This window comes from Xyrauchen texanus, chromosome 25, assembly GCF_025860055.1.
Source record: "Xyrauchen texanus isolate HMW12.3.18 chromosome 25, RBS_HiC_50CHRs, whole genome shotgun sequence".
In the NCBI taxonomy this organism is placed as follows: domain Eukaryota; kingdom Metazoa; phylum Chordata; class Actinopteri; order Cypriniformes; family Catostomidae; genus Xyrauchen; species Xyrauchen texanus.
The window spans coordinates 40,530,869-40,551,401 of NC_068300.1; the positions used below are offsets into that span (position 1 = coordinate 40,530,869).

General features: G+C 35.2%; 1 protein-coding gene across 1 annotated transcript in view; it reads left to right on the forward strand.

Moving 5' to 3' along the window:
- LOC127618997 (translocating chain-associated membrane protein 1-like) overlaps positions 1–14,086 on the forward strand; it is a 34,041-nt gene extending 19,955 nt beyond the window's left edge. Inside the window, exons 8-11 of the mRNA XM_052091714.1 lie at positions 515–619; positions 1,265–1,408; positions 4,893–5,050; positions 10,129–14,086. Of these exons, the coding sequence (XP_051947674.1) occupies positions 515–619; positions 1,265–1,408; positions 4,893–5,050; positions 10,129–10,199 (478 nt within the window). The 3' untranslated portion in view covers positions 10,200–14,086. The remainder of the gene's footprint in view (positions 1–514; positions 620–1,264; positions 1,409–4,892; positions 5,051–10,128) is intronic.
- The last annotated feature ends 6,447 nt before the right edge of the window (positions 14,087–20,533 follow it).

The following is a 20,533-nucleotide window of genomic DNA, read 5'->3' on the forward strand; positions in this document are numbered from 1 at the left end:
TTCAGTTTTACCAAGTTTAATATATTTTGTTTTAGAGCGTTCGTTCGTTCGTTCGTTCATTCATTCATACAGTAGGCTAGGCTAGCGTCGTACGGGTGAAACTGCGCACGATGGCAGACGGTGCTAATATTGTCGACCTGATTTTGGTGAAGCCATTTGAAAGTCTTCCTTACGAGGAAAAATTTAGAATTAAATAGCAGGGCAGATCAACACCTAAGATTGATTTAGTGCAAAAAATAGGGTAAATAAGTTTATAGTGTAGGCCGAAAATGAGCTTCCCCTCTTTGAAAGACCAGCAGCCACCACTGTTAGTTAGTATATCACAATGTATGATTCATTCACAGTTTTTAAAATTGATCATCAAGTCATAGCTATTTACCTGGAAAATGAGTGCGCCAACAATGGCTCCATCTACGTAGGGGGCCTAAATCATAAAGAAAAAGTTTATGGACATGTGCGTGTGAATTATTGAAGAGTGAGCATAACTCATGATGTCTTGTGTGTTTTCTATCAGTCTCCACCGTCTGGGTCTAGTTCTTCTGGTGCCACATTACCTGGTGGAGCTGCTGTTTCATGCCTCACGACTCTTCTACTTCAGTGATGAAAACAAGCAGAAGGGGTTTGTTCACTTCCTATCTTCAGCCCTCAAATCATTCTGCATATACATGGTCAGGACTTTATTTTCCAGCATTTTAGCTGACCAAAATCATTACTGCAAAGTGATATAACTTCTGTATGATGTTACTATTATTTACGGACATTTGGTCATGTTGAATATTCGAGTTTAGCTTTATTAACAGGTTTGGACATCCTGGAATATTTTTAGCTGTTTAAATGTTACTGATGTATACGGTTGTTGTATGGTACAATAACTGACATAAATTTAGTTAATGTGGGTATTTTGTGTTTTCTGATATTTATGCTTTCTATTCCATATTCATTACAGACTACACATTTTGAGCCACAATAAACGTTCTACATCCCCAGTTATTTCTATTTGGACCTCTCTTTGTGCAGAGTTGCATTGTCATGCTGGAACAGAAAAGGGTCTCCAAAAACACTTTTTATTTCAATTTAGAAGCACTAATTATCTAGAACTTGTCCTCATTGTAATTACTGGAATAGCCAAATCCATTATTTAGAAGGGGGTGTTCCACATACTTTTGGCCATAAAGTGCCCAAGTCATTTCCCCACTCTGTTGGACTTCCTCTGCAGAGATAATTTTTGAGGTGATGAGTAAATGGCCCTGTGTTTCTCTCTCAGGTTCACGCTCTGGGCTCTTCTGTTTGTCATCACTCGTCTTCTGACACTCACCGTCTCAGTTCTGACGTTCGGTTTCGGCCTGTCCCGCACAGATAATAAGGGATTCTCCTTAGCAGAAGGAAACTTCAACGTGCTTACAGTCAGGTTAGTCAGATGGGAACACTAACATGTTTGGTTGCCTTACGATATTTTATTACAAGTATCTCTGGAATACTCATTATTATTATTATGTTAGTGTTTTACTGCATAATAATAAATAGCAAAATGTAAAAGAAGAAAAAAGTGTTTGACGTTTAGAGTTATTTTAGTGGAACACCTGTATTAACTGTTAGATGCTTCTCATCTGTGTCAGTGCATGTTGATATCAGGCATACTGAAGAAGATTTGGGAAGTTCTTGTGCATGTACATGTATGTCATTTTTTACATTTTCAGATCGGACAATTATTTCCTTTAAAATCTGCATGTAACCGGCAGCGAATCAAACGGATCGTCCAAAACGCATCTTAAATATACACTCCCGAAATTCATTCACAAACGTATCTTTTATTTTATTTTTGTATTATAATTTTTTTCTGATTCTCAATGCATTGCGCTCCTCTTGCTGTCTCTCTGTTTTTGATTAGCTGTTGCTTCTAGCCTGTCTCTCATTTGTCAAGACGCACTCATTGGCCAGATTTCAAGCAGGTTTGAAATGTGTCATAGCGCCTGCGATTAGTCTGGCCATGCCACTGACGTGCGCACACTACAAGCCTTCAGTACCTGAACTCTCGGTATTGGCCAATCCCAATCCGATACTAGTGTTGTTGTTTTATTTTCTTAATCTAGTTTTGTATTTTAGTATTTGTAGTTTTGATTATCTGTACCTTACTGTGCTGTTATGTTGTTGCATTGTGGTATGTGAAGTCAAGCTTGTTATTAAACACTATTCACAGTAGTGCTGTCAACAGTTGAAAACTAAAGACCACAAATCTAATTATATTTGCAATTAAAGACTTTATTCAGTTAGGGGAAAACAGCTACAGATTTCAAATCACCAGATTTCTAAATCTCCTAAGTCCACAAAAGAGTTCCATATATATATAATATAATTAATAATAATAATAATAACCTTTATTTTCTATAGCGCCTTTAAATGTACATCTCAAAGCGATGTACAAAAACAATTAAAATAGCAAAGATACAACACACAAAATAGACATAAAACACAGTAAAATAAACATAAAAAACAACAAGCATAAAAGACAATAAATCAATTAAAAGCTAACCTAAAAAAATTAGTTTTAAGCTGAGATTTAAAGATTCCAAAAGATTTGGCTTGCCTGATCTCAATCGGTAGAGAGTTCCAAAGTTTTGGAGCTAATGAAGAAAAAGCCCTATCTCCCATTAATCTCAAACGGGTTGAGGGAACAGTTAAAAGACCAGTATCTGAAGAACGAAGATCACGTTTTGGAGTATATGGAGTTAAAAGCTCTGTCAAATATTGAGGTGCCAAACCATGCAGTGCCTTGTAAGCAAGCATCAAAATTTTGAAATCCACCCTAAACCTAATGGGAAGCCAGTGCAAAGACTCCAAAACGGGAGTAATATGGTCTCGTATGTTAGTTCTTATAAGCAAAATATAAGCAAAACAACCCTGTGTTATATTGTTTATAGAGCGCAATATTGCCCGCCCACTTTTTCAGCAGTTTGGGTGCCGTAAGTATTTTTCCCATTTATTTCTTCCGTACACTTTTCATTCAAATCCTCCATTAAAGAGTCACGAACCAAACCAACCAGCTCCAAGGTGAATCACAACATCACAGACTTTGTTTTAAGGCAAAAAAGTATTTGAAAATCTGACAAAAAGACAAAGGTACAAGTCTGTGCACTTACCATCTTTCATGAGGGCACAAACTACAATCCCATAATCATTGCAAATGACGTATTCGAATATAAAAATATGGAAATGTATAAATTGATTTTAGGTTGTACGTTTGTTGATAAAAATATTCTGATAAACACTAATATACAAGTAGTTTGAGAATGCAAGGAGACTGACTCGTTTGCGTCATGGGAGTGGGCAGTCACATCCGGACTTATATCGCAGGCTTTGTTGGCTGTGGTTCTCTGATTAGCTAGAACATGGTTAATCTAGTGGTTCAGCAGGAATTCCTCAAAGACTATATTTAAACAATGAAGTTGAAATAACCCAGACTGATGGCTTCAATGGAAGCATATACCATTGATGAACAACCTTTTGAAGGTTTATAAGTTAGTGTTGAAAATCAATTAGTCTATACAAGAAATTAATGGGATTTTTTTCTTCTGGAACCAGACGGTTGCACTCCATTGCAAGGAAAATACCTGGCTCTTAACGAAACTGTATTCGAAACGCATTGCTTATGCTGTGAGAATCTAAGAGAATAAGACACAACGGCCAAAGACTTCGTTTGATCTGTAAAGATGTTAAGGTTTCACACTGTACATTCGTAAACCCCGGGTTAACGTCCTTTTTTGCATATTTGCGGTGTCAATAACAATGATTGGATGAATGCGTCTCTCGACGGACACTCAACCTGTCAATGGAGCTGCTCTGCTGTCGAAATGTTGGCAAGTAAATCAACTTTGTTTGCCTTTCATATTCTGAAATATGGCACGAAATGCACACAAAAGGAATACTGTCTCATCACACCTGTTATCACATTTGACATCTTTATCTTATCGGTTTCCCTCAGAAGGAGAATGTAAACGCCGTGTGAATATTAAATGAAGTAAGTACTGAGGCATTATATGATTGATTGAGTGTTGCTCAACTTTCTGTAACATTCTGACACCACCTTGTTTCCAACTGTATACATTTGGCACAGCAATGCAGTGCTAACTCATGAGCAGGGTTTCGTATCCCCGGTTAAAAGCGGTGCGAACAACCTTTCAAAAATACAAGTGTGAAACGTTACATAAGCAGGGGTTAAACATACGATAACCCGGCGTTAACCACAGTTTGAAAAGCCCTTGTCCAATTGCTAGCCTCAGTGATTCAAATGAGGCATATTTTGCTAATATAACTTTAAAAAAATATTCTTCTAATATTGTTTTGCATAGTTTGGGCTATTTGTTCTTCTATGATTTAGTCTAGGGTTGTCACAATATCAAAAGTTTTGTAGTCCGGACCAATACCAGTAAAATTTCACAATTCTCAACACCTGTTTTGATATCATTGCAAAAATGGGTAATATGCTAAACGCACGCCTTTTAGCTTATTTAAAATTAAATATCAAAATACTGTAAGTAAAAAAAAAAAAAAGAACCATAATAAAAAAATAAAAAGTACATTCAATTTAATTTACTGTGAGGTGCGACCGCTCCTCTTCTGATCACTTCTCACTTCCTCTGGTCAAGCACCAGCTCTGACACCAAAATCAGCACCATTTTGGTGTAAAAGGAGTAACAGCGCATGCACTGAAATAAACATGTGAGCAACTGTGTGTGAGTAGGCTCCAATTGAGGCAGTACTCTACTACTGTACTGCAGAAACACTGGTGTCGTTAAATCTTTTTTTATTTTAGTGCCAGTACTTTGAACATCCCTACTTTAGACAGATATGAATAAACAGAAATATGTATAATTTGATGGGCTCTCTTCTCTCAGGATGACCTGCCTGTCAGCCATCTGCCTGACCCAGGCCTGGATGATGTGGAAATTTATCAATTTCCAGCTAAAGAAGTGGAGAGAACAAACTCAAATCCAGGCTAGCAAGAAGAAAGCCGTCAGCCCAAAAAGCAGACCCAGCAAGAAGGACACTCGGGGTGAGTCTCTTCAGAACGTTTTAATTTTTGCATTTAAATGTAAATAATTTTAGAAAGATAACATTATATCCTCCGTGTGTGAAAAGTTAAACTGTGTCCTAATCAGATGCGATGCGACAAGAAGCGCAAGTGTTGTGTGACGTGACAAATGCAGCCAATTATAAGCTGGACCAATGAGATTTAAAAGTGGGAAGGACTACTCGGCACAATGCTACAGAAATAGTAGCCACCCACTTTACATCAGCCATTTTTGTTTCTGGAAGTAGTTTTCCCATTCATTCTTTCCATAGGGTTTTCATAAAATACTTCACAGAAGAGAATGAAGCCATGAACCAAACAGCTCCATGGTGAATCATAATTTAAAGCAAAAATATTTGAAAATTGGACAAAGGTAAATTACTGTGTTCTTAAAGGGTCATGAAACACTACAACATATTTTTTTAGATGTTAATCGGTATATATGTCTTGCACACAAGGGAAGAGAATATTAACATTCGTTATTTTTAATTTCAAGAGGGAAAGGGTTAATTTAGCGATCTTTCAGGTTTGAAATGAACATCGAGTCAACATTACAGGTCGTGACGTACTGGGTTTAGGTTTTCCATTGAATTTCCAAACTCTCAATCAGTCAGTTGAGAGAGTTGATACAGTGGGTAAGCAACCAAAATGAGCCTTACTACCACGGGGAGTAGAGCCACGTGAAAACTATAAATTGTCACACATGAGACACATTCACCAAATCACTGCCAGGAGGTGCAAAGGGACACTTTTGTCACCATTGTTTAATAGTGTGAAGAAAGTGAGAGTTATTATGTTTAAATTGTAAATATTATGATTTGTGTTGTACTTTTACGTTTTGAGTAGAAGGTGATCTAACAATGCAAAATTAATTGCAGCATTAAAGTTATAGCTTAGTAAGCTCATGGATTGATATGCAGAAAAAAATGCTCGATTGTCAGCCTTTTTCAATAAATTAAAACTGTTGCTATTTAATTATCTTCCCGAAAATCAAAGCTAAAATAAATTACAAACATTCATAATTTCATTTGTTATCCCTAATGAAAAACAACAACAATGCGTTTAATTAATGGTGTGCGTTTAATTAATGGAGTTATAATTGACTCGGCTAGTCGGCAGTGTTGGACTAAACTTGTTAGAAGTGTGATGGGGTGGGTAAGGGCGTGTAACTCGATTGTGTTTTAAAGGTAAAATCATTGCCGATACAGTCCCATAGGGCAGCAGCGTTCATGATAACATGATAAAGTTTATTATTCAACTTAATTAAATTATACAGTAGCCTACAATACCGTGAGTGTAGTTCACAATAGTGTGGAACATCGTTGTATGGGTTTCCTCTGGTGTTACGATTTAACTGGGGCTGAGTTCTGAATAAAACTTACTACATAATGTTGGCATTCGTGTACTGATGAAATTAAGTGGTATAATTAGGTTGACACGCAGAATGACACAAAAAAAAATACAGAGTCAGGAGATTCGATCTAGTTTAAAAACAATAAGGTCAGTGCAACTTCACACAGCATTAGCAGTTTGAGCTATTAGGCGGTGATAACAGTAGTTACATCTTTGTTAAAATTAGGTTTCTTTATTCGGGGTGAAATGGCACACATTATCAAGCAATGTTAATGCCATTTTAACACTTGCTTTACGTTCAAAATATGATGGTCTTGTTAGATTATGACATTGTATGAATGGCCGGCTACATGATCTAAAAAAAAAAAACATGATCCATCAGACCAGGCCACCTTCTTCAGTTGCTCCATGGTCCAGTTCTGATGCTCACGTGCCCATTGTAGGCGCTTTCTACAGTTGACAGGGGTCAGAATGGCACTCTGACCAGTCTGCGGCTATGCAGCCCCATATGCAGCAAGCTGCGATGCACCGTGTCCTAACACCTTTATACCATGACCAGCATTACGTTTTTCATCAATTTGTGCTACAGTAGCTCTTCTGTTTGATCGGACCAGACGGTCTAGCCTTTGTTCCCCACGTGCATCAGTGAGCCTTGGATGCCCATGACCCTGTTGCCTGTTCACCGGTTGTCCTTTTGGTAGGTACTAACCACTGCGTTCCGGGAACACCCCACAAAACCTGCCGATTTGGAGATGCTCTGACCCAGTTGTCTAGCCATTACAATTTGGCCCTTGTCAGAGTCACTCAGATCCTTTTGCTTGCCCATTTTTCCTGCTTCCAACACATGAAATTCAAAAGCTGACTGTTCACTTGCTGCCTAATATATCCCACCCCTTGATAGAAGCCAGTGTAATGAGATAATAAATGTTATTCACTTCACCTGTCAGTGATTTTAATGTTGTGGCTGATCAGTGTATGCTGCTAATCTAATCGATCATGTTTGATATAGCCTTGCCCATGTGAGTCCCCACTGCACCTTTTTCAGCTACATTTTGTTTTGTTTTTTTAACACCACCTCCCCCCGTTGTGCTAAAAATATTCTAAAGTCCTAAATAATGCACTAAACCGATTGGAACACAGATTTGTCCTGACATCCTCTACAGATAAAATAAGCATTGTATCACCATGGTATACTGAGTAAAATAATTGTAACCACAAAATTAAACATAGTTACTATATTAACACCATATTACTGTAAAAACACCATTGTCAAATCTGTTTTCTGCCCAAAAAACTTGGTTACTACAATATTACTACAGTAAAACTACCTTTACATTATTTATTATTTATTATAAATCGTAATAAAGAAAAAATTAAGAGTGTAGTCTAGAAACAGAATGGAAATAATTATGCACCAAACGCAGAATCGAATCCTGGTTGTACAGACATGGCACACCGACGTTACGCTCCACACCATTGGAGCGACACGCTCGACACTCTTTATTGTGCATTTCTATGTTGCCAAAAGACTATTGGGGTTAAATCTGAAAACAAATATTACAGAAAAATTATCAATATTGTTAAGCTTTGGGCAACATTGGTTAATAGCACATATTAACTAATAATAAAATACTATGACAGATAATGAATAACAAAGCTCATAACCTACTGGTTTGAAATGCATAGCTTTTCTGGTTATAATGAAAAACTATGAACTCATGTATTGAGACAAATATTATACAAATAATGTGGTCACAGTAGTCATTTTCACCCCAATTCATGTAACAGAAAATTGCGATTCTTATTCAAATATTTTATATTTTGTTTGATAAGTGTTCTGCTCCCATAAATAATTATTCTGTTCACCTTTTCTTTTGTTTTGTATTACCAGGAGAATATAACATAACAATGATATACATATAAATTAATTCACATTTGATGGTCCTTGTTAAAAATAGAAAACATGGGCTAGCCTATCGGCAAATTAAAAAAAGCACAGGTTATAGAGACTTAACAGTTTTTGGAAGTCACAATTGTTTGAATATGTGGTCTAATGATGCTCGCTCATAATGTCTGTGCATATGTATAAAAATTATTTCTAATGAAATATGAATGCACAGACATCCTCGTGTACACTGAATGCTGTAGTCAAGTTATCATGTGTCTCCACTGCAACATTTACCCAGAATTTTCTTACATTTTTTTGTGGCGGTTGGCAAAACAAGTTAAACTTGCCCTTACCGCCTCCAACTGAATGGTCATTACATTGGGTACATTGGAGTTCTGAGGCATTCAGCTCTGGCCTGCTGAAGTTCTGTGGTTATATTGCCTCTTAGTGGTTTAGAGCTGCTAATGACTCATTCATGCGGTGATCATGGTGGCAGAAAGCCTATTCTGAATAGATACCCACTGTAGTACTGTGACGCAATTCCCACCAGCGCTGCTGACAGAGAAACAGGACAGGCTTTCATTGAAAGGCAACATCTTTTAAAAGTTTGCGCAGCTCGCATGAGTGTTTTGAGATGTGTGGTGATATGCTGTGTATCTGACTGGAACTCGTTAGAGATGCAGTATACATTGATTGTCCCAGACACAAACGCTATCCATCCATGATCCATCCATCCATCCCTAATGTAAGTGTGTTAACCGATCAAAGCACTTATCTAAGTAAATCATCATCTTGGAAGAAGTCAAAAGTTATTAAAATGTAAAAACATTAACATATTTTCAATACAGAGTACATGGCTTTGCTTTTATTTGCATCTTAAATTACAGATATAAAATACCAGTGCAAGTCATGTATTTTGAGCTTAAAAAAACGGTGTATAATTTATTTGTACCATTCTGTTACGAGCACTTATAAGAATCTTTGATGCTTTAAACTGCGTTATTCAAATAAAACTGATTGACTGGATCAGGCAGTTGTTGGGTTCACTCCACCTTTTCCCCTCACTACGCTGCGGATCACGCCCACTTTTAGTGCATCTTTTAAAAATGTGGTCAACTGTGCTGAAACGGGGGTGCTGTGACCCTTTAATGTCTTTCAATAAGGAATGAACAATCCAATGAAAATTCAAAACTTTTGAAAATACAAAATTATTGAATTAAAGTGGTTGATTGAAACAGTATATTAAAATTTTTGTGCAAAATATTCAGATATATCAGTAGTTTGAGAGTGTTGGGAGACCAACTCGATTGCCTCAGTCACAGTGATTCATGGGAGTTGGCGGTCGTTGCAGAGCTCTTTTGATGCGCTTTACTACAATTCTCTGATTGGTGGTTCTTTCTCTTCAGGATCATGGGTAATGTAGTTCCTCACCAGGAAATCTGCTATTAATCATGATATTTAAAAAAGTTGAAATTTGTGGAATGATAGCTTAAACAGAAGCATACACAATCGATTAAAAAATCTTGGAGCTCATGGTAGGCTTGTCTATAAAGGTTTATGGGTTAGCATTAAAGATGAATTTACCTATGGAGGAAATGAATGGATTTCAGAATCCTGACAGTTGCACTCAATGTAAACCAAGTAATCGAAATTCCCATCTGGTTAGGACCAAAAGTAAAATCAACAAGCGATCTCTTCCATTTAAATCTATCGCATTGTACCTCGTTCAGATATGCCTCGTTCATGTGTTTACAGTTATTACACTAAAGAAATATATATTTTAAAAAGTTGTCTTTAACAAAGCTTTTCTTACTGACAGGTTCAGTCAATGGAGTCATTAAACCAGATTACAAGACATCACCAAGAGCAAGAAAATCTAAATCCTCATAAGAGCAAAGAGAGTCAGCAGGTGCCCGAAATGTGATGCTGTGTTTCTACTCTGAACTCCGTGAAACAGATATGTTTACAAAGCAAAGAACCACAGGAACAAACTAAGGAACTTAGTTGTACAGCATGGTTCAACCTTTAATTTTCTCCTGTTTTTCCTGTTTGCATCTTTAAAAAGCACTATAAATTTATATTCATGATATCCATTATCTCATGACTTCTAGTAAGAATGGGAGGTTTTCAGAAGCTTTTATGATTTGCAGAGAATGCTACAAAGAAATTATTGCTCAAAAGAGGATGTTGCACTGTGTTGCTGGTGCATGATATAAGGGCATTCCACGTTCACTAACTGAATTCCCTTACAAAAATCGAGAGTTCTGGCAAACTTGCTGCAAATTCCCAATCAATATTTTCCCATCCAAATGAGCTTTGCAGTAAGCTCTTCATTGTCGCCAAAGGTTTGCTGCTGGTTCACCACTACCTGTGAAGAGCTGCAAACATTTGCGGTGAATCTCAAGCTCATTTGCATGTTAAAATAATGAGTGGGAGGCAAGTTTGTCACAATGTTTTTGTAAGGAATGTGTTCAGAACCATTTTATACCCTGAAAACTCAGCCCTGATGCTTACAAATTTATGCCGGCATATGCTTTGTATGAAACACTTTGTGTGATTGGAAGCATTTTGAAAAGTGTCCTTTTTTCATTGCCAACCTTTAGGCCCTCAGTCCTTTACGCTACTATGAAGCTCTGTTAGAAAATATTACGTCAATAAAAAGGAGCTGAGGTGGCAAAGGACTGTTAAAAACTGCTATACAAATCTGTTGTGTTTTTATATAGCTTTTAAATTACCTCAGATGTGTAATTTTTTGTTTAGAAATCGAGAGTAAGAGCAACCATTTTAGGGTTTGTTTTCAGTGTTCAAATGTGTTTGAACTGAGGAGAATCTTTTGCTGGCATAGTTTTTAGTGACCTTGGCCACAGTAGAGCTAATTTGACCAGAGCTCCCCCTGCAGGTTTAGATGATGCCAACAACTTAATTTAGAGTCTTGTTTTGGTGTTCGATTGCATTTGAATGCTGTTTGAGGAAAATGTTTAGACGACATGGTTTGCTGTGACAGCGGTCGTGGTAGAGCTAAGTGCATTAAGGCTACCCCTGCAGGCTTGGATGAAGCAGATACATGATTTTAGAGTATAATTTCAGTGTTTGATTGTGCTTGAATGCCATTTAAGGAGAATCTTGGCGTGTTGGGAGAAAGGTGCCTCTGGTTGTTTGTTGCAAGATACTCTGCTTTACAGGCTCCATATGTTTAGGATTAGTGTGCTGCCTCCCAGGAAAAAACTGAGGCCACTTTGTACAATGGCCAATCTTTTGGCGGCAAAGTTTAGCGACTGGTTGCGGTATAACTAATAGGCTTGGGTGATGCCTTGATTTATGGTCTTGTTTTGGTGTTCGATTGCATTTCAATGCTGTTTGAGGAGAACCTTTTGACGGAAAGAATTTTAGAGGTAAAGCAGGTTGTAAAGACTCCCTCCCCCTGCATGCTTGGATGAAAAATTTAGGACAATGTAATTTAGGGTCTTCATATAAGTGTTTGAATGTGAGGAAAATCTTTTCTTTAGCAACAGTGGTCACAGTAGATTTGGTTGTATAAGGGCTCCCCCTGCAGGCCTGGATGATGCAGTGCATGATGAGTTTCTTTAAGGGTAAATATGCCCCCCTTTTTTCTTTTTTTCTTTGCATTTTACCCCTCAAAGGGGTTCACATGGTAATGGAGGACCATTGAAATGTTTGGTGCTTATCATGGCTACCATGTTTTACTGATATAATCCATATGCATCGATAGTGATATCACTGTTGTTTTCAATTGTAAATATGTGATAGAGTATTGGAGCTAATTGTTGTGTAATGGCAGATTTTATTTTTCATGCAAAGGAAGCCAGCCTTTTAGAAAAAAAAAAAAAACATTGAAATTAGTGAAACGTTTTCAATCAAGGAGAGAGATTGTTTGCTGTTTCTGAAAGTTATACGTTTATGAAACTCTGAAAAGCTGTTCCTATGTGAAAGATAATGGAACATGAGCTGTTTTACTACACACATCTGTGACCTTCCTCCTCTAGTTTGGGTGGTCTTTTCTCTGTTATGTATCACTTTATGTATCTATAACTTTGATGTCCATGCCTGTCTGTGTCTATCAACATGAATGGGGCTGCTGCAGCAGTTCACATGAAACCATATTCTTTAAGTGTCCTTAAGATAAGAACAGTAGAAGCTGCAGTCTTCTCAGTTAAAGCACTGTTGATGTCCCTGTTATGAGTTTATTTGCCTGTGGGTGAGGGGAGTTGGAATGGCTGTGCACATGTGTGCATGTTGCGATCTATGGAAGAATCGTCTCACTGTACGGTTTGTTGCTTAATAGCAGAAATAATACTATAGGCACTATAACATGTCTGTTAAAATGTTCTGGCTTTAAGTTTCTTTTGAAAGCAAGATGCAAACTGCCAATTTCAATCATTTCGTAATGCCTTTGTAAGCGTTTTCACATGCATTTATACACTTGCGTCCGATGTATTGCCATGAAAATATGTCACACTGCACCCGAAGAAGCTCGATTTACTCCAAATATTAAATATAATTTATTTTTTGAGATTTATTTTTAGTTATTTTTTTTACTTGAAATAATACCTGTACATGTTTGTGACAGGTTTTGTGTGATTCACCACCTTGCTTGTTCTCAATTCAGGGTTTTAAAAGTATGCCATTTGGGCTATAAAAGGTAGTACATCAAATGTTTTGTCTAAATGCCCTTACGGATGCATTTTCCATGTAATAAAAAAACATTAAACTTTGGTTTAATGCAAATCTGATTCCTGAGATTCAAGTTGGTGCTGGTTCTTCTTTAATATGTTATCTTGGACATTTGAATGAAACCCCACACACAGACTCGCACTCACACACACACACGCACACACACACATTTACAGAAGAATCGTATTGCTGTCTGATGTTCAGCAAACTAAAGACAAAAATAAAATGTGTTGATTATATAGAGTAATTCAGTACTGAATATGTCAGATTTTTAAACTATTTTTATAAAGTTGGAAAAACTTAAGAGATGAACATTATTTAGAGCATATAAATATTTTCCTGTTTTATTGGTTTATTATTTTTATACTGTGTGGGGGAACATTTCTACCATTTTAGGGGTTGTAAAGTGAGATGCAAATGATCAACACCATTAAAACAAAAACGTGTAGTGGGATACTTTTTAATTTGCAGTGGTGTGCTATTTCATTTGGGGTTAAAACAAAGTAATTTAAACAATGAAAACCTGAATTATATGTCTTTGTTTTTCATTTTGACTTGTGGAATTTGACAAATTTCTCACACCCTCTCTTTCTTTCTTTTTCTTTGTTCTTCACATAAGAGACTCTAACGGACAACTGTGGTGTTTATGATGTGGCTTAATTGTTCATTATTTTGTGTGTGTGTGTGTGTATATACATACATTTATTTATTATATATATATATATATATATATATATATATATATATTCAAAATACTATAAGTAGTTAAATTCACAAAATACAAACGTTTTACAATGATATTTGGACAGAGTCTGATTAGCATATACATTCAGATATTTAAAAGAACCGCCTGTGAAATTAAAAGATGAACCAAAGCCTTTTCAAATATTACAACAGATACACAAAACATATTAAATTATTTTCAACCATGCTTGTACATATTACATGTAGTATTTACTTTTCTGATGCTTGCCTTTATGTTGAGATATAGTTTTTTTTAATATAGAATGTTATTCATATATGTATTTATGCAAGTCTGTGTGATGCTTTTTGAATGTTTGTCCTTTAATTAAACCTTTTGCTTAACCCCAGTGTGAGACATTTTGTTTATTTGTTCATAATACAGAAATGTACCACCGGTGAAACAACATTTTCTAAAAGAGCACATTGCGAACTGCACATGGGAAAGAATAAATGCAATTTGAAAGAATGCAAATAAAATATCTTAAAATAAAACTTTTAACATTAACATACAAAAAGAAAATTGGCTTTTCACTATTTACACAAATGATTCCAAGCATTTAAAACCTGTTGCAGTGTTGAAGTCATTGGTTGGTTGTCCTGCCCCACTAGTTAAACTTTATCATGACAGGGTGTTATATAAGGTGTTTTACATTCAGCTTTGAGTTGGCTAAAACTCCTAAAAAACACCATCGGTAATGCTTTACCATAAGGTTCCATTTGTTGACATAAACAACATTAGTTAACATGAACTAAAAAATTAACCATAATTTTACAGCATTTGTTAATCTTAGTTCATGTTGATTTCAGCATAGAGTAACACATTTTTTAAATCTGTATATTTTAGTGTTAGTGCATATGAACTAACATGAACAATTGTATTTTTATTAACTAAGATTAATAAATGCTGTAAAAAATATATTGTTGATTGTTAGTTCATATTACTGAATGCATACTTACTGTAAAGTGTTACCACACAATCTTAACCATCATATTGTGTTTTAAAAGAGAGATCATATTAATTGCATATTAATAGCAGAATTTTATCTTGCTTATTATATCACCTATATTTAACTTGGTCATGAAACCAACCAACCAGCTCTGAGGTGAATCACAACATCACAGATATCAGATATAAAGACAAAGGTACATTGCTGTGTACTTTAACGACTTTCATAAGAGCACAGACTACAATCCTGATTTGTGGATCTTTCTCTGCTGTACCATGGGTAATGTAGTTGTGTACCATGAATTCCGCTATCAAACATGATTTTAAAACAATGAAGTTGAAAATGAAGGCTTTTACAGAAACATATACTATTGATGAACAACCTCGTAGCTTGTGGTAGGTATATCTTTAAAGTTTTATAAATTATCGTTGAAAAACAATTAATGTATGGGATAAATAAATGGGATTTTTACTTTTTAATTTTTCGTGTTTTCAATCATGTGTTAATGCCAATGGCATAAAGTTTACCAAAGGTGTGTATATTTGGTGGAACTTTGATATTTCAGTTTCAGTTCCTATAATACATCTAAAATGCACTGTGTGCACTCAGAACCTTCAGGACAAAAAGTAGTTACATTTTGGTCTGTTCTCACACAAGACCAACTGGATCGTTTCAAAAGACATTGATTAAACCACTGGAGTCTGATGGATTACGTTTATGCTGATTAAAGCTTTTGGAGTTCTTGTCATGATTCACTTGTATTGTATGGACCTACAGAGCTGAAATATTCTACTAAAAATCTTTGTTTGTATTCAACAGAAGAAAGTCAATCACATCTGGGATGGCATGATGAGAGCATTTTTATTTTTGGTTGAACTATCCATTTAACATGCTCTAAATGTACAAGTTTCAAAGTAAATATTACTAGTATAAATATTTACAGGTACATTTATAATTTATGTAACACAATTAATTGTAAATAATAATATTTTAATAATTATTACACTGTTGAAAATTAAAAATGTTATTATATTCTTAATAATTATTTGTCTGTTAAATAAATTATTAAATTTGATGGCTTCCTATTATTTTTCTCTTCTGTCTTAGATGAATGATATACTCTTAACCTCTAAAATAAATATTTCTAAATGTCAAATTTAATCTAACTTATTGTCTGAAAAACTGTATATTGTAATTGATTGCTATAAATATTATTAATAATGATGTATTATTATTACTATTAATATTGTTTTTGTTTAATTCTTTTGATAAATAAACCCAGCCCTCTCACTGTATCGGGCTTCATATAGGCATATGTAGCTTTCTAATAACTGTTTCACATGAGTTTAATGCTGGTGTTCCTCCTGGGCAGTCATGTCAGCTCAGAAAGCTCCTCCGCTGAGCTGCAGTCAAGTCTCAGGAACTACATACTACCATACTACTCATACATTTCTGCCATACTCAGGGTTGGGGAGTAACAGAATACATGTAACGGGAGTACATATTTAAAATAAAAAATATAAGTAACAGTATTCCACTACAGTTACAATTTAAATCATTGGTATTTAGAATACAGTTACATTAAAAAGTATTTTGATTACTGAAGAGATTACGTTGCATTTTATTGTCATTTGTTTCATTTAATATTCAGTCCTTTCAGATGGAAAACATTTATACATATAAATGATGCAATCAATTGTTTTCCTGTAAAAATATCAAAAAATCCTTAAAACAAGATCAATTTGATTGATCTTGTTTTATAAACAACACTGCATAAGATATTTAGGTTTTTCAGAGAATGTATTTTTAACATGTGTATTTTGTCTTACAGAGTTTTTATAGTCAAAACAAGTGAACAAATCTACCTGTGCTGAAGAAGTAATCCAAAGTATTTAGAATACATTACTGACCTTGAGTAATCTTACAGAATTAGTTACAAATTATATTTTACAGCATGTATTCTGTAATCTGTAGTGGAATACATTTCATACAATTAGAATACATTACTAATTTTAAAAGTAACCCTCCCAACCCTGTACACTAAGGTGACCAGATTTCTGAAATAAAAAATGGGGACATTTTAAGGTCAGTGGTTAATAGGTCATTGAATATTTAATGTTACTTATTAAAAAGGGGGACAAATCGGATTTGATGTATTTGGCCATGGTGAATGTGCTAATGTGCTGTACTATGCACTGTAAGAAATTATTTTGGTTAAACTTTAAAAAGTATTTTTAAAGTTTAAAAACTGAAGAGTTCATTTAAACACTGAAGAGTTCATTTAAAATAAAATTTGATAAATAAATAATTTGAAATAAAAAGGTCTAGTAAACTAACAAGTAGTGGAATAATTTTTTCCATTATATCAGTGCATTGCCATTGTGCCATTATTTTCCTCAATAAAAACACATTATATTATGTGAACAAATTAGTAAATCTAAGTTGATCTGGCAAAAATATAAACTTAACAAATCATGTAAATACTTTTTATGATGTGGTGTATCACGCTGTATTGAATACTGTAGCCTTTGTCTCAATGAATTTCAAACATGGAGGTAAAGTTGATAATTTTTAATGCTCTTCTGTTTCATCTTCAATGAGTTCATTATTTTCTATGCTGTACAGATGACATTGTGGCATAAAAGTGAACTAACACATGTGTAAACTGAGGAACTATTGCAGCTGACTCCACAGCCCAGGGGTCCTGCCCTTTGAGCATCTTCATCATTTCATGAAATACAGTGAAGAAATGTAAACATTTTATCATATAACAAAGATATTCAATATTGTATAATAATAATAATGCTATTTTACCTAACTGTTTGCGTATCTCATATGAACCTGTTTTTCTTAATTACCACCTTTTATTTTGATAAAGTGTTATAGTGCTCCTTTTCACTCATTTCCCTGCAAGATGTGATGTAATAAATGCTGTAATATACTGAATTACTCTACTACATTTCTTTGCAGGTATGTTATTATACATTTTTATTTTTCCATGTTATTAATGTCATATTCTTATTTTACATTTATTTTGGGTATATGTTAAAACAACAAATGAGTATATATGTGAGAAGGTGCTTTCTTTAGTCAGTGTGTGATATTACTTTTTCAAGAGGGGTGAGAGAGGATGGTGGGCCAATTGCGCTGATATACACAATACACACTGATTAAAGATAAAATTGTTGATTTTATTTGTTCATCTGCAGGGATTAATTTGACTAATTTTGACCAGGATGATCTTGTGCAGTCTGTGTGGGAAATCCTGCATTATGAAGGCCAATCTTTCAATACAATCCTGCCAAATTCAGAACCTGTTATAAAATACATAACAATATAACTTGATAACTTAAATAACTAGTATGTGCCTTACTTTGAAGCTTATAACAATGATGATAATTCTCTTCAACTGCCTGGTCCAGTTCTTAAAGGGTAACTAAACCCTAAACCAACTTTTTTTAGTTAATGATCTGTTAGCATGGGGCTTTATTAGTACTGGTCATTGATTCAAGTAATTTTTTTGACATTTGTGTATAAAGTGTTTTAATTCTACAATATATGGTGTAAAAATTTCTGACTGCTGCCCTCTTCAGGTTGAACGGTGGCTACTGCAGTTGAATTTTCCTATTGGCTTTTGCGGTACTTCGTGACGTAAGCGGTGACAGCTGACGTAAGCAGGTTCCAGCTCACCACGCCAGATTCATGTACATGTCGTCTTGCGACCGTGTGAGGAATAATAATAACATAGTGTCTGACAGCAGCTGTCAATTAATCCGTCACTACGAGTCTCAGGTGCTCCCCCCGCTCAGCCCCGCACTCGGTTCGTTCCCTCTATCCCCGCCGGGGTCTACCCACTTTTCCAGCATTTTCAAATATTTCTAGTGGGTGGAGTCAGACTCTGAGCAGGTGTTTAGTTACCCTTTAATGGCAAAACTGGCTTGACCAAGTAATCAGTAAATAAAGACAAATTCATTGAAGCTGCTACAGTGAGCAGCCCCCTCTACTGTTCAAAATAAACAGTACACTATAGGCTTTGCTGCTCGGGCTTTCTTGCATAGTAATAGTTCACTATGAACGGTGTCTTGAACTCTGGAAAAACGGGGACATTTCCGGGCACAGCTTCAGTCGGGGACAGACCACCAAAAACTGGAAAATGGGGACGTCTGGTCACCTAGAAGTAGTTAGAGTTGTATGGGTAGTATCCCATTTCAAACTCAGCCATAGCCTACACTTGTACACAATAAAGTATCAGAATCAGAATGAGCTTTATTGCAAAGTTTGCTTACACACACACAAGGAATTTATTTTGGTGACAGAATACCAAAAATATACATACAACATACATACCAACATATATTATAATATAAATATATCAATTAATTCAAAGGATTTCTGAAATACAAATTTAAATCTGCCCCAGCAATCCTTATAAAACTTTCTCTTTTATTCTGTAAACATCTATAGGCCTACTGTGAAGAGAGGACAAGACCTTTTTCACGGATTGTGATGAGGCGTTTCCGCCTTATTTAGCAGCGTAAATCTAACACACTTTTTCATTTTTAGATTTAGATTTATAACATTATGCTTTGTGTTATATTACCCTGGAATTAGGAAAAAAATAATTAGGCCTACCACAGTTGTGAGGGAGTTTCTATTAAAGCTGCTGAGTGACAGGAAATTTGGCATCTTCTTCCTCTTTACAGTCTAATTCCATTACTCTCTTTTTTTCCTCTTCTGGAAAGTCATTGAAATGTATTAGTGGATTTTGTCTTTTGGTCTTAGAGCAAACGGGTAAGTGAAAATAATATTTGCTGTAATCTCCCATTCACCGCTGTCGAAGTTTTCTCTGCAAAATCTTACTTCCGCATTCCAAAACCCTGAGTGTGAAAAAGGTACTATTGGTCCTGATGTTGCGCCTATCGTAGGTTGCCACAGGTTCTGGCCCTGTTGAAGCTGGCAACCTGCACTAAGTATTGGGGGAAACTTTGGGTCTTAGTATAAGGACCATCTATTGATGTGTGTATAATTGGTAACACTTTAGAATACTGTATCTTACATAATGCATAACTAATAAGGAATTACTGCAGAACTAATAGGTCATTCTTCATTCACACTTAAGTCACTACTATTAACTACTAAGGAAGATGTGTTAACTAATCAGTATGTAATAGCATTTTATAGTAAAACTTAGCTAATCAATAATAGTTACTCAATAGTTATTTCTTCTGAAGCTGAATTAGTAGATAATTAAAAGTAGTTCATCAGGAGGCATGACTGAATTCAATAGTTATTGATTAGCTAATTGTTACTTAACACAACTATAAAATGCTATTACATACTGATTAGTTAACACATCTTCCTTAGTAGTTAATAGTAGTGACTTAAGTGTTAATGAAGAATGACCTATTTGTTCTGCAGTAATTCCTTATTAGTTATGCATTAAGTAAGATACAGTATTCTAAAGTGTTACCGTATAATTTAATAGTATTGGGCTATATGTTAGAGGTCCAAAAAAGCACACTGAAACTTTTCTCCTAGTATTGTGTAATTATTTTTCATGTTTTGAGATTGTCAGTAACTCATCCGTTACAATATTATTTATGCATAATTTAGGCTATTAATCGATAATAGTTCACCATTTCTTTTTTCTAAACAAAAAAAATACCTTGTGTTTTTGTCTCCATGTTCAAGCCACTCTCGTCTGGAGCAGATGAAAGCGCCTTTTGCCTTTTCCTCATAATGGTTATCTAATTACCCTTGTAAATTTAATAAAGACTGAACTTCTTTGTTAAATCTGTTTTTATCGCAAAGGACAGTCATTTTTTGGATGATGGCTTGCTC